This window comes from Pollicipes pollicipes, unplaced genomic scaffold (genome assembly GCF_011947565.3).
Source record: "Pollicipes pollicipes isolate AB1234 unplaced genomic scaffold, Ppol_2.1 Scaffold_6138;HRSCAF=7277_pilon_pilon_pilon, whole genome shotgun sequence".
Taxonomy (NCBI): Eukaryota; Metazoa; Arthropoda; class Thecostraca; order Pollicipedomorpha; family Pollicipedidae; genus Pollicipes; species Pollicipes pollicipes.
The window spans coordinates 5,314,415-5,328,512 of NW_023596818.1; the positions used below are offsets into that span (position 1 = coordinate 5,314,415).

Here is a 14,098-nt window from a genome sequence, read left to right on the forward strand (position 1 = left end):
GAGATGCGAAGCGCAGCAGGCGTGTCGCTTACCATGAAAAACAACCAATGACATTCGAAGGGTTTCAAGGGCTCGAAGGGTTTCAACTTTTTTATTTTAGCACGAATTGCAGCTACACCAGGCCGTAACGATACGCTTTCCAAAGCCACACCTCTTGCTGCGGTTCGATTACACTCCATCAAAACCACCTTCCCCTCCACGCGTAACACTATTCATGGACGTTCCCTTGAGCCTAAGCCTGAGTCTGAGCTGGGATTATATATTTGTCTTCAACTAAAAATAAGAGCCAGGACGTTTGTCATGACATGTCACGAACAGAGGTCCGGCAAAAATATGTTTTCAGATGTCACCATCTCCAATGAATGTAGATACTCGTTGTATGACGTTTCTGCAGTATGACAAAAGATAATACAGCAAACCTTCCCGTATTTTCCACACCAGAAAATCAAACACAAGCCGGCAGACACCAGGACGCACACCAGCGGAAGGAAATGAATGACTTATGTGGAAGGCCACAGGCATTCTATTGCGGGTGTCTTTTAGGTGAAAACCAGGAACAATTTGCTAAGTGTCACATGATAATGTAAATAAATCTTGAAATCAGAAGCCAAGCGTTTTATGCTGGCCTGCACCCATGAATATTCGTCTGTGTTTTACGCACCTCCCAAGTTGTGGCACCAACGTTGTAAACTCGACCGTGAACTGCCGCAAAGGACCGAAACGCTACAGTTACCTCAAATCACCCATGAAAAATTCCATTAGCTTGTTTGGCTTTCCGAGCTCGGTTCACGTGAACAGTCCGCGGTTCGGCCAGGGTACGTTCCGGTGCCTTCCGAACGCCTGCTGCAATCTCACCTTGTATCACGGTGGTGATGACCTGCTGGTAGTGCGTCTGCCGTTGCCGACCATCGGCGGGAGGCGCGGCCAGGCTGCTGGGCTCGCTTCCGCCGTCGTCCGTGTCCACCTCCTGCACGAGCCCGGACTGCTGACTGAGCGGCCGGCGACCCGGCCGCCGCTCGTCCTCCCAGGGCTCGCTGCTGATCTCCTGCACGCGGCACGTGTCGCCGCGCCGCCCCCAGAAGAGGTCGCTGTCGGCCTGCATGTGCCGCCGGAGTGACTCGACCTGCGCCGCGTTCACGCGGTCCAGGTCGTCGCCCGGCCAGCCGCCGGTCGCGGTCGCGTCGGCTGGCCAGTCTGCGGCGGTGGCCTTGTCGTCGGAGGGCACCCGTCTGTCACCAGCGGGCCGGTCGCCGCGAGGTCGACGCGGCTGGTCCCCCTCAGGCATCTCCGCGTCGGTGATGGGCGTCTCGCCGTCCTTGAGCGGCTTCCGGGGCAGCTGCGTCTGCCCCGGTGTTGCCGCATCCTGAGGGCCCACGCCTACGTCCTCGGGTGTCAATCCCTCAGCGGGGACGTTGGTCATGTCGGAAAAGTCCTTCAGTGTTTCGGTTTTCATCGACTTCACGGTCTTGGTGAGCTTCTCTACCACGTCATTCCCCTCTCTGACCTGTGGTTTATATTTTGTAGGATGACTGGTGTCTGCATCATCCAATAGTTCTGATGCCCGGTCTCGTTTTCTTTTGACATTGTCTGGGAGCATATCTTCATCCCTCGGTTTTCCCCAAAAGTCCTCACTTTCTTGAATTTGCTCTTCTTTCATCGACTTCACGGTCTTCGAAATCCTTTTCACGAAGGCATCCTCGGGTTGATCCGTCACTGACCCCTTACTTACGCCGTCAGGGCGTTCTGAACGTCTGATTTCTATTTCTCGTTCCGCAGCCCGCCTGGCTTTCTCGGGCGTGAAGCTATCGTCGCCATCCGCCGCATCGCCCCAGAAGTCGTCCAACTGTGTGACCTGTTCCTCGTGCTTGGTCTTCACCGTTCTTGAGGTTCGTTTGACATCGTCGGGCCTGTCAGTGGCCGTACCTTTGTCAACACCACGAGGCTCCTCGCCAAACTGTGTACTGGCATCTTGGCCGCCAACGGGCTTGATTTTCTTCGGCGCCACCCTGTCATCCGAAGGTTCAGTATCACCCCAGAAATCGTCACTCTCTTGAAGTTGTTCCTCCTTCATAGTTCTCACCGTTTCCGAAACGCGCATGAGGACGTCGTCACCAGGTGTTCCCGTCCCTGTGTCATCGCGCGGTTTTGCTGCTGGTTGGACCGGGACGTCTCGTTTTTTGCTTGGCTTGCTTTTGTCGGCATGAACACCATCTCCCCCAAAATCTTCCATCTCCTCGATCTTTTCCTCATGCATGATCTTCCTGGTTTTCGAGCTCCTCCTAACATGACCACTCTTCTCTTTCACGGCATGATCGACAACGTCCGGTTTATCCTCGCTTCTCTTACGAACGTCACGCTTTTTGACTGGTTCTGCTTTCTCGGACGTAAAGCTATCATCACGTTGTGAATCGTCTCCCCAGAAATCCTCACTCTCCGTGAGCTGCTCCTCCTTCATGGACTTTATAGTTTTCGAAACGCTCCTTGTGAACTCATCGTCGGGTTTCTTCTTCAGCACCTTTTCATCCCCATCATCATGCCTCTCGTCACGTTCAGTCTGAATGGTCTGTGGTTTAGCCTTTCTCATTTTATCAGATGTAAGTGAATCATCAGCATGGGCATCATCTCCCCAGAAATCCTCACTTTCCTTGACTTGCTCCTCCATCATGGATTTCACAGTTTTTGAAACTCTCTTCGTGAACTCATCGTCGGATTTCTTTTTCGGTACCTTTCCATGTCCGTGATCATGACTATCATCTCTTTTGGTCTGAGTGGTCTGCGTCGTGGCTTTCCTGGTTTTGTCAGGCGTATATTCGTCTTCCGCACGGGCATCATCTCCCCAGAAATCCTCACTTTCCTTGACTTGTTCCTCCTTCAAGGACCTCACAGTTTTTGAAACTCTCTTCGTGAGTTCATCGTCAGGTTTCTTCTTCAGTGCCTTTTCATGTGCACGATCCTGACCTTCATCACTTTCAATCTGAATGGTCTTTGTTGTGGCTTTCCTTGTTTTGTCAGGCGTGTACTCATCGTCTGCATTAGCGTCATCGCCCCAGAAATCCTCGATTTCCATAACTTGCTCGTGCTTCATGGACTTGACCGTTTTCGAGACCCTCTTCGTGAAATCATCGCCTCGTTTCTTTTCCAAAGGACCCCTGTCAGTATCGTGCCATGTTTCAGCTTCGGTCTGGGCGCTATGCTTTTTCACTTTTCTTCCCCTATCGGGTGCAAGCCTATCATCGGCATGTGCGTCATCTCCCCAGAAGTCATCGCTCTCCTCAACCTGCTCCTGTTTCATGGACTTAACGGTTTTCGAGACGACTTTCTTGACATCAGATTTATCATCTCGCTGTCTTGGTCGCTGGGTACGAACGTCTTGCTTTTCAGCGATAGGCTTTTTATCTGCTGGAAGGGCATCGTCGCCACGAGCGTCCTCTCCCCAGAAGTCTTCACTTTCTTTGGTCTGCTCCTCTTTCATAGTCTTCACAGTTTTAGAGACGGTTTTCATGAACTCGCCGTCGCGCTTTTCGTGCAGTAAGCCGTGGTCTTCATCATCACGTTGCACGTCATGCTGGATTCGCACGTCCCTCCCTTTTGTTTTTCCGGTTTTGGCTGATGGTCGCCTGCCACCAGCACTATCATCGCCATCCCAAACGTCCACCTCCTCAGTTTTTTCCTCTTTCGTCAGTCTCTTGGTGGTTTCCGTCACAATGTCTGTCGCGTCTTTCCCAGTTTTCTTTCCTGCCGTCGCCTTCTTGCCATCATCACGGGTCTTAGTCCTCTTCCGTCTGTCAGGTAAGTCATCTGGTTTGCCCTTCACATCCCTTATGGAATCCTCGCTCTCAATCGTTTCGTCCTGTTTCACAATAGTTACTTTTTCTGATACACTCTCCACGCGACCGTCCGCCGATGTTTCGTGCGTTCTTCGTCTGTCCATCTGCTGAGTTCTCTTTTTTCTCCGTTGGCCGTCTCCCGGCACTTTCTTTTCATCATCACCATGATCGTGGCTATCACTCCAAACGTCTTCCATCTCCATGGTGTGTTCTTCCTTGACAGTTTTTACTGTGCTCGTGATACTGTCTTTGGCGTCCTTTGATTTTCGTCTCATCATTCCAGGCGAGGCTTCTTCGCCTTCTAACCTGGCTTTTTCCTGCAAAGCTCGCCTGTCTCGACGAGAAGCAAACAACTGATCCTCATCCTCATCCATTTTCTGGCTTCCCCAGAAGTCTTCACTCTCCTTTACCTGCTCCTCCTTCATAGAGCGCACCGTTCGTGAAACGCTCTCCAGGACATCTTCTCCCGTTTTCTTCTTCGCACCACCCTTATCACCTAGATCCGCTTCCTCCTCCGTTCTCTTCCCCTTTCTCCGCTCCTCCGCGCCGCTCTTCCTCCGCTTGGCCGGCTGGCGGTCGCCGCTCGCGCCAGCCTCGTCGCCACTGCTCGCGCGGCGGCCTGCGCCTCGCCGCCGCGCGCTGCCCTCCGCGTCGTCTTCGTCGTCGTTTCGTTCGGTGACGGTTGACGGAGCCGACGGCGGTCGCGCCGCCGCGCTCGGTCACACTCACCAGCGTCTCCTGCAGCACCAGGCGCTGCATCGCCGCGTCGCGATCGTCGCCCGCCCGGCTGGCCGCGTCCCGATCGTCACCGGCCCTGCCGCCCGACGGCCGCGCACTGCCCGACTCTAAAACGGAGCAGAGCGCCCGGCCGAGACGTCCGTCAGCGGTGAGTCAGGCGCCCCCGCGCCAGCCCACGCCGCGATGGCCGGCGCCGGCGCCCGGCGCCCCGCGGCGCGGGAGGAGGACGGGACTCGCGACCGGGTGGCCGACGGAACTACAGCCGTGCAACGCAGAGGTGGACATGGGGCGGGCGGCAGGGCGGGGGTGGCGCGTCTGCCGGCGCCGCGGGCGACGCGCATTCGTTCCGCGTCAACGAGCACGCGGCTGGACGGCGGGCCCCCGTCTGAGTAAGCTCGGGAAGGTTAGCGGGGTCTATGTTGGGATCGGAGTGCTATTACGGTCCGGGGTGTTGACGTTGGGCGCTGTGTTGCGGCTTTACAGTCGGCTTTAAGGGGGAGGCATGACGCAACAGATGGCTACACATTCGGGAGCATTCCTGGATGACGGGCAGGGCACAGCCGGACGTCCATAAGTCCACACAAGCTACGGGGGTGACACGGGGGACGGTTGCAACGCTACGCAACCAGCACGACAGACCACGCTACGTCCAAACTGATTCGAGGTGCCACGGGAACGGGCGGATAGTGACGTCACGACTTGAGCAGAACTGAGCGCAATTGCGGGTCATCTGACATTGCTCCGTTCGGCTGGAGCCGAGAGGAGCGGCACGTGACGTCACCGAAACGTGGCAGGGTAAAAATATCGCCCGTTCGCTGGCACCGGCCTCGGCCAAGCCGGGGGCGTCGCCGACAGCCAGGGCCGGCTGGAACTCACTGTAGACCGTGAGATGCATCGAAGAGGAATTCTCGCCCTGGCTGTTCCTGGCCATCACGGAGTAGTTGCCCTGGTGGGCCTCCTTGACGGGCGAGAAGGACATGCTGTAGTACTCGCCGTCCTGGGTGATCTTGAACTCGGAGGATTTCGGCGATATTTCCTCGCCGTCACGGTACCTGAAACGTCCGGACTATCGGTGTCACAAGGACATGTGCCGCCAAAACATCTGACCCAAAATCAATTGATTGGTGATAGCGGTGTCAGACCGAGAAAATCTGTGACGTTCATGAACATCATTTCGCCCTGCTCCAGGTGAGGGAAGACCTGGACGCGCGCCAGAGTTGTTTTTGTCAGCCAAGAGCTCATCGCAGTGCATAGGCCTCCCGATCTCGCTGGACAGGACGAGTCTGACGTGATACATCTCCGCAGGACCATCGCAGCACATACCAGACGCTGAAGGCAGAGCTTAAACGTAACGTTGGATTTGGCCGGTTTCTGTCACGTCTTTCCGAGGGTCACATTTCTGGGCAAGTCAGGGGGACGGCGGACGGCATCGTGGTGTTCATGGGGACAGCGGACAGCACGGCGCTGTTCATGGGGGACGGCGGACAGCACCGCGCTGCTCAAGGAGACAGCGGACAGCATCGTGCTGTTCATGGGGGACGGCCGACAGCATCGTGCTGTTCATGGGGGACGGCGGACAGCATCACGCTGTGCATGGGAGACGGTGGACCCACATATCCCACGCATCTCGTGCCGTTTAGCAACCACATATCCCACGCACCTCGTGGTAATGTCAAGTACACGCAGAGTTCCGACACCTCGGCCCAGCGGTTGACATGTAGCGTCAGCTCGGAGGGCGTTCAAGTGACTAACGAGCGCATGATTCAGGTAAAACAATGAGGTTACGATTAGCGATGGGAGCCTAAAATCTGACTGCGTGGATGTGACGCATTTCATGATAAAGAGATGGGCTTCAAATTTCGGAAGTGAAGAAACACGCAAGCGCGACAATTATTGCGACGCCACGGCTGTTTCCCGCATCAGTTGCCTGCCAGCCGGCGCGGCATACTTTATGTTGCGCAGGTGGATGACGCTCAACCCACGAACTTGGAGGCCGAGAGAGTGGACTAGCGGCTGGAGGGTTTTCATTTTCACTGCCAGATTTACGATGCCGCGTCGACGAATGAGCCATAGACTCATCGTGTGGTAATAAGGCTTGAGCTGCGCTTAGAATCCGAACACGAGAATTTGACAATTCGAAACGATTTCGAAGCTTTGCATTGGGTATTTCGAAGCTAACGACAGCGCAAAATGGCGTAAGCAGCCGACCTGCTCCATAGCACCAAGCCCACGACAACATTTATTTTGTTCTTGTAGTGTGCGTGCATCAAAATCTTATCGACCAACTGCCTGTATCTGCACCTATTGAACGGCTACAGCTGCCTCCGTTGCCTGCGCCTGCACCGACTGTGTTCAGTGAAGCCATCAGGTCTTACTCAGCTCATAACTCTTCTTGATGGAAAGCCAGCCTTGACCGGGCCCCACCCGGACACCGTGCCAAGACCAGGGGCCTCGAGGCGGGCCAGCCGGCGGTGGCGTCGGTATTGCGGCGGTGGCGCCCGGTCGGGACACCCGGGCGCCGGGTCATGACCCAGCTCTGATGCGCCTCGGGTAAGGTGGACGACAGGTCACATGTGACGCGGGTCCATGACATGTCCGGACATGTGACGCAACGTCCCAAAATTCACTCCGTAGGGTGCGCAGGATGTAAATGTAAATTCATGCTGTCGGAATCATGGCTCCCCAGCATCCCCACACACAAAATTCATTGGCGCTAATCCGTTGTTCGTTGGCTCCGAAGCCAGACGTACGACCTGTCCGGCCCATTTGTCAAGCCTGCGGCGCTTAGACGCTGGCTTGACCGCCACCCGGTTTGATGTTGATTGGCCGATTTTGAGCAAGGGGAGAGGCCACAGGGAGTGGACCCAAAGCTGTGGTGTAAAAGTATGGAAAATATCGACATCCCTGCCACCCAAGTGGCTGAGTATTGGAACACTGGGTCGTAGTCACGAATATAGCGAACTGACATAGATGATGACTGTAGTGAAGCTATGCCGTGCAACCAATTAACATTGGCATCCTTATATCGAAACGCTGCCGAAATACTACGTCGAAACTATTGACGTACGAGCTGACAAAGTTTTGCCGACGCCGCGTCCTGTCCTGGCCAGGTGCAAGAGTGTCTAGCATCCGCACATTGAGTGGCAAGTTGCGCTGCTCTCCATTTTGATCGATGTCACGCTTATTGCAGTCAAAATCGACGTGGAAAATCGTGGGATGATGCCAGCGTAAGTTTGACGGGAAGTCATAAAATATATTCATGTAGTAACAGGAAGTGAATAAGAAGAACTTGATGACAAGCCCAGAAGATTAACGAACAGCTATCATGTTCGGTTGTGCCGCATCTAATGTAAGCGTGTATGTATGGATGTGTGCCGATGTTTCGCTAAAGGTTACTGATTTTACAGGTGTCGATGCGAACAGTCACATAATGCCGCTGTGGTAATGCCGATGAAGAGCATAGTGAGGATTGCGCTAACACGTTGGTTAACGAAATCAACCCTGAACTTATGTCAACGCAAATTTCTAGGTTATGTCATTACCAGGACGGGATAGAAAGTGAAACTATCAGATGGTAAGGGATCATATTGCCGCATCTATGGAAAAACAACAACAAAAATATACACATCACATATGTAGTCCAAGGCCACTCCAACTGGACCGGCCGGGGCACTCACCAAGTGACCGTCGGCTCCGGAACAGCCAGGATCTTGACCCTCAGTGTCAATGGTTTGTCCTCATCGGCCCCGATGTCACACAAGGGCTCCTCAAACTCCGGAGATTCTGAAGAGTACACGTATTGGTATTCGATATTCCATGAGCGACACCACAGTCTCAAGCTCTTCACGAAAATATCAATAAATGCCTTTATATAGAGATATTTTAGGCATAGTTATGCCATAAACATCGAGCCCCACATACCCCCAACCAGCTGACGAGAACAGCCGTGACAATTGATCAAGAGCCTAGCCATGCTGCCTGCGTAACATCAGGGCACGTACCGAGCATGACGAATGCTACCAAACCGTGAATGGCAAATGACTAACAGACTAACAGACAGACTAACAGACTAACAGACAAACAGAGTAACTCGGCCACTAGCAAAGACCGACAGCCTGCAACCCACTGGGCACGAAAACATCGAATATAAGTGCAGTCGCTTATTAGAAACATTGGACCTGTTTGGGGCAGTTTAATTGGCCTTATTCCTCGTTGATGAATGGCGGAAGAGGGAAAAGCAGATTTATTGATGTTTCTACCACAAGCATTTGTCAAAACGGCACTCGGATGACCTGCTCATCTGTGTATTGTTTCGACAAAGGCTTGTGCTCGAAATATCAATATATCTCTTTTTCCACCGTCAGTTATCAACGGTGTATAATTTCGACGTTTCAGTTAATCATTCACGTAATCATTTGCCAACTGTGTATGTTCCTCACAGCTGCACTAAAAAGCTTGCGTCGGGTGCATTAACTGACAGCAGTGTTGGCGCAATCAACTAACATTTGTCGGTTGCCAATGGAATTTTACGGCGTCGGCCCCTAACGACTGAGGGAAGTAACTGAATACTGATGGCCCTGAAAGCGCTGATGGAACATTAAGAGTCCTACGGTATCCGCTTACTGAGAACGTTGATGAAGCCGCTGCTCTCACACGACCCCAGCTCGTTCTTCATGGTGCACTTGTAGGTGCCGATGATGCTGGAGTTGGCGGTCGACACCTGTAGCCGGAAGAACTTGCCGTCGTGCTCCTTCTTGTACAGCTTCTGCTCCTCCGTAATCTCGACACCGTCGATGTACCTGCATGACATCGGGGTGGAAAATGTCTCTTTGGCTTAAGGGTTCTGCTTGCGCCACCAGTATCACGATCGTTATCCTACTGGATAGGAGCGGCTTGTTGGCTCAAAATAAAGTACTTTTACCGGGTGACACCAACAATTATCACGCCCACCGAACATTGGAATCTAAGTTGCAATTTGCTTAGTTGCTAAGTTGTTAAGTTGCAAAAAGAACTTGCAATGTCTGATAAAAAATGGAACTCCCCCATTTCAGGGATTCAACAATTCCGGAAACAGACAGACGACGCTCGGTGAAGATCGCGGCACACGAGCGAAACGGCGCCCCGGGCACCGGAGGCGGTCCCTCACCACTTGACGACGGGGACGGGGTAGCCGGTGGCCTCGATCTCCAGGGTGAACGGCTCTCCCTCGTGCACGTCCATGTCGCCCAGTCCCTGGTCGATCTCGGGTGCACACTTGACGTGCAGCTGGCAGGACGTCTGGCGCAGCAGGGACGGAGAGGTTAGCACATCAGAGGCCCTGACCCAGCAGGGGCGGTGAGGTTAGCACGTCAGAGCCTCTGGCCTAGCAGGGACGGAGAGACTAGCACGTCACAGGCCCTGGACCCAGAAGGAACGCGGGTCAGCGCGGTCAGAGGCCCTGGCCCAGCAGGGACGGCGGAGTTAGCATGATCAACGGCCCTGGTCCAGCAGGGACCGTGGGGTTAGCATGGTCAGAGGTCCTGGTCCCAGCCCAAGGTTCAGGTCTGCATGCAGCTCACGTAACCAAATGTCCGTGGCGCCAGTTACCCTCCCCGCATCAAATAAGAAGATGCCGAAGCCCTTTTCTATGGAGCAGATGTTGTGCATTGTGCTATAGCACAGCGTTTGCAAACAACCGGAGGCGTTTCGGATAGTGCCCACCACGCCCCAGGTGACATTCTGCGACATCCACCTCGACCTGAATGAATGTTTTCAACGCTCAGGGAACACACCCACATCGTCCTGGCCGAACTCGAGCGAGAGAACTTATCCACCTCGTCCTTGCCGAGCTCGCTCAAGAGGACACATCAACCTCGTTCTCGCCAAACTCGTGATAGAAAACGAACACACCTTGTTCTGGCCAAACTCGTGCGAGAGCACACACCCACCTCGTCCTGGCCGAACTCGTTCGAGATGCGACAGGTGTACTGGCCGCTGTCGGTCCGGTCCAGACCGTTGACCGTCAGCGCGTAGATGTGGCCGTCGTTCTCCACCGAGTAGTGACGTCCGTCCACTGTTATCTCCTCACCGTCCTTGTACCTGGCACCCGGGGGCGGTGGCGGGGTCAGCCGGGTCACGGCGTCACCGGCGGCGGCGGGGCGGCGCCGGCCTCAGCAGGGGTATCCGTGATCATGGTGAATCAGCAGCTATTGCGTGACATCATGTTCAGGCGACGGCGTGAAAATTACGACGCTTTGCATAGAATAGCTAGTCGATGACGCGAGAAGTATATTCACGGGTATGCTCCACCAGCAAGCCTTCATGCAGCTCATACTTTCGGGCCGATGGTCACGGCCGCAGCTGGCCTGCACCTCCGCTCAGCGCGGACGTACCATTTGACCTTGGGCACGGGACTGCCCTGAACCTTGACCTCCAGCGTGGCGCTCTCCTGCTGGCCCTTGACACACTCGCGGAACAGCTGCTTTGTGAACTTGGGCGGCGCCTGGGCAATCACCCTCCAGAAGTCCGACATCTGGCGGGCAGAGACAGAAGCTGTCAGGCCGGCAGGGGACGCCGCTCGGCTGGGGCGCGTCACGTTCGGGGGACTCAGGCCGCCAGGGGACGCCGCTCGGCTGGGGCCGCGTCACGTTCGGGGGACTCAGGCCGCCAGGGGACGCCGCTCGGCCGGGGCGCGTCATGTTCGGGGGGCTCAGGCCGCCAGGGGACGCCGCTCGGCTGGGGCCGCGTCGTGTTCGGGGGACGGGACCAAGATTGTCGTGCTGACGGGTGCACGGCAGCTTCAAGACGTTGCGTGTGCTCGGTGATACGGTAAGAGGTTCCACACCTTTCAATTCTACCACTGCACTGGACTGAATTTGTACGGACCAATAAGCAACATTTTCAGATATAGGGTTAAATAAATTGTGCGCATAAAAGGCGCGTTTACGATGTTTAAAATGAAAAAAACTGGCCTTAATGATGCGCGGGAAGTTGCAAGTCAGAACACTACCAATTGTACATAAATGACGCTGAGTCTATTTCCCAGCCAGCCCATCCCATGCCATCACCATGGCTGAACGCTGAATTTTGGCAAAATGTGGGCGTACCGTGGGCCCTTTCCCCGTTCTTACGTATTTATACAACTAATACGTCACGCGCATGCAGCAACGCTCACGTTAATTTAGTTGCAAACTGCGCACATCCATTTGGAAACTCCCAGCAGGCCCACCAGGCTCGTCCCGCGGGATACGCAACAGACCGCCCCGTCCCAGACTGTGCACCCCTCGCTCCAGCCGGCACACCCCCTGAAGCCACTGCCAGACTGTCAGCAGTCCCACCTGGCCCATGGTGTTGCTGGCGACGATGGAGTACGATCCGGCGTCCTGCAGCGTCATCCGGTCCAGCAGCAGCACGTGCTTGGTGTCAGACTCCTGCACTAGCCGAAGCCGGTCCGACTCGTTCAACTTCTGGCCGTCCTTGTACCTGCCAGTCGGGGTCACGGGTCAGCGGGATCGTAGGTCAACGGGGTCAGATGGCGAGCGCGAGTGAATGAGAGAGGGGAGAGAAATGATTGGTTATTGATCTAAGGCGAGTTATTGACGCAGTGTGCGGAGATATACCGGTAGGGTAATATTTAAAGGAAATGTCCCACCTTTGGGCATATTTCAAAACACATCCTGGTGAAACCTCAGGGCCAGTTACGTCCAATAACAGCACTGGGCAGTGCCACTGCAGCACCGTCAAGGTATGATAGGGACATAACTTGCAGTCATTTTCGAGTCCAAATTACGCTGTCAACGCTTTGTCACAACACTATGATTCTCTGCACTTGTGACAGCCGTCACCATAACGACGGCAGAATCTGCTAGCGGCCGGTGCCAGCTGTTACTGAATGACGTCGGTACAAACGAACGCTTGTGATTGGCACAGCGGGCGGCAAGGCTTAGTTACCGAGAAGCGCATTGGTTGAAGTTTGAACCATAGCCGCAGTATAGACTATGTATACTCCGCTTCCCAAAACCACAGTGCGCTTCGAAAAGAGCCACCGTAATAAACGCCATAGGAGAGAAATCAATGCCACAGTAAAACGTTTCGTTGAATTTGCGGGATAATACCGTCAAGTGCTCACATCCTTTTGCCTAAAGAGAGTGCTTTAAGCTGTCGTACCATTTATTGCACCAACATGTTGACAAGCTATTTGCTTATGTTGTTGTGTGTGTTGTTATGTATGTGTGTTGCAAACATCGCAGAACACGCACGGTGAAAAAAGCAGAGTAAATTAAATTTATTTTTGCATACCGGTAAGCACGGAGTCTAACAACAATCCTCCCGCAGGAGCGGCTACTTCAAATGGAAATTCTGAGCTTTCCAGGACTTCGAGACAACTGGTAGTAATGGTCAAATCGTACGCGTCTGATCTAACAATAAATGAAAGCACAAAAAGGTGTCATGCTTGCTTAAATGGATAACAAAACATTATTCAAGATTATCTTGAGCAAGCGAGCTAGAGACTATGCCATTCCTTTAATCATGCAATGCGATTCCGGCAGCTAAAGTGGCAAACGTTTTCCCCTCACTGCCGACATTGCTACCAGGATCACTCCGACCACTGGTATCGGCCAAAAACCGCTTACAACCTTAAATGTCAAGTAAAAAACCTGCATCTCCACAACGAATGTTCTCATTGTGAGCCTCGAGCGACTTCCTTGCAGGAGGTGTTTTGAAATCGTCCTTATCAAGCATGGTTCGTTGCAGACCCTCATCCCACCTTTGGGATGAGTGTCTGTAACAAATTGCAGCAATTCTACTGCAGCGGATAATTTCGGGCACACTATTTCTCCGTCGTGCCATGAAATGCAACTGCAAGGCCGCCCCCTGCAAGGCTGCCGCTCCCATGGGCCGGCTGCCATTTGGCCGTCCCTGACGAGCCGAATAATCGAGCGCAGCCTCTGGGACGCGAGCCCGCAGTTTGCCACCGCGACGATCAAGCGCCCACCGATGCACGGCCGAGCCACGACGACGGCAAGTGTGCGGCAGTGCGGGTGTGCGCGCGTGTTCTGTGCAGGTGTGTGACCTCTGCCCGGCCGCTGCACCACGTGAAGCCCATGCTCGACCCCGGCACCGCTGCGCAGTCCGCGGCGGAATGCGAGCAGCGCCCGCGGCTGACTCAGAGATCATCGGTGCTGATTCACGTGCCGCGCCGCGCCGGGCCGCTGAATAACACCGTCGGCACGGGCGGCCCGCTCCCAACCGCCTGAGGCGCAGCGGCGAGCCCAGCCGGGCTCAACTAACGTGACGCCACTGCGCACGGGCTGCACGGACTCCGACGGAGTCCCAGAGTTCCGAAAGTCCGATGGAGTCCCGAGTCTGATTGAGTACGCGGGTCCGATGGAGTCCCGGGAGTCCGATGGTATCCGAGCGTCCGATGGATTCCCGAGAGTCCGATAGAGTCCCGAAAGTCCAATGTATCCCCGAGAATCCGGTGAAATCCCGAGAGCCCGATGGATTCCGAGAGTCTGATGGAGTCCCGAGAGTCCGATGGAGTCCCGAGAGTC

At 54.5% G+C, this 14,098-nt stretch overlaps 1 protein-coding gene across 5 annotated transcripts in view; it reads right to left on the minus strand.

The window, feature by feature from the left end:
• LOC119105771 (obscurin) overlaps positions 1-14,098 on the minus strand; it is a 100,436-nt gene that overhangs the window by 50,713 nt on the left and 35,625 nt on the right. For 3 of the 5 annotated variants that reach the window (XM_037229275.1, XM_037229276.1, XM_037229277.1), the window contains 7 exons: positions 11,882-12,026; positions 10,937-11,076; positions 10,493-10,643; positions 9,712-9,842; positions 9,189-9,364; positions 8,243-8,348; positions 5,442-5,617 (listed from right to left, as the gene is read on the minus strand). In XM_037229275.1, coding sequence (XP_037085170.1) covers positions 5,442-5,617; positions 8,243-8,348; positions 9,189-9,364; positions 9,712-9,842; positions 10,493-10,643; positions 10,937-11,076; positions 11,882-12,026 — 1,025 coding nt within the window. Of the gene's footprint in view, positions 1-855; positions 4,477-5,441; positions 5,618-8,242; positions 8,349-9,188; positions 9,365-9,711; positions 9,843-10,492; positions 10,644-10,936; positions 11,077-11,881; positions 12,027-14,098 lie in introns of those variants that run through there. The other 2 variants (XM_037229274.1, XM_037229273.1) reach the window with 1 other exon arrangement.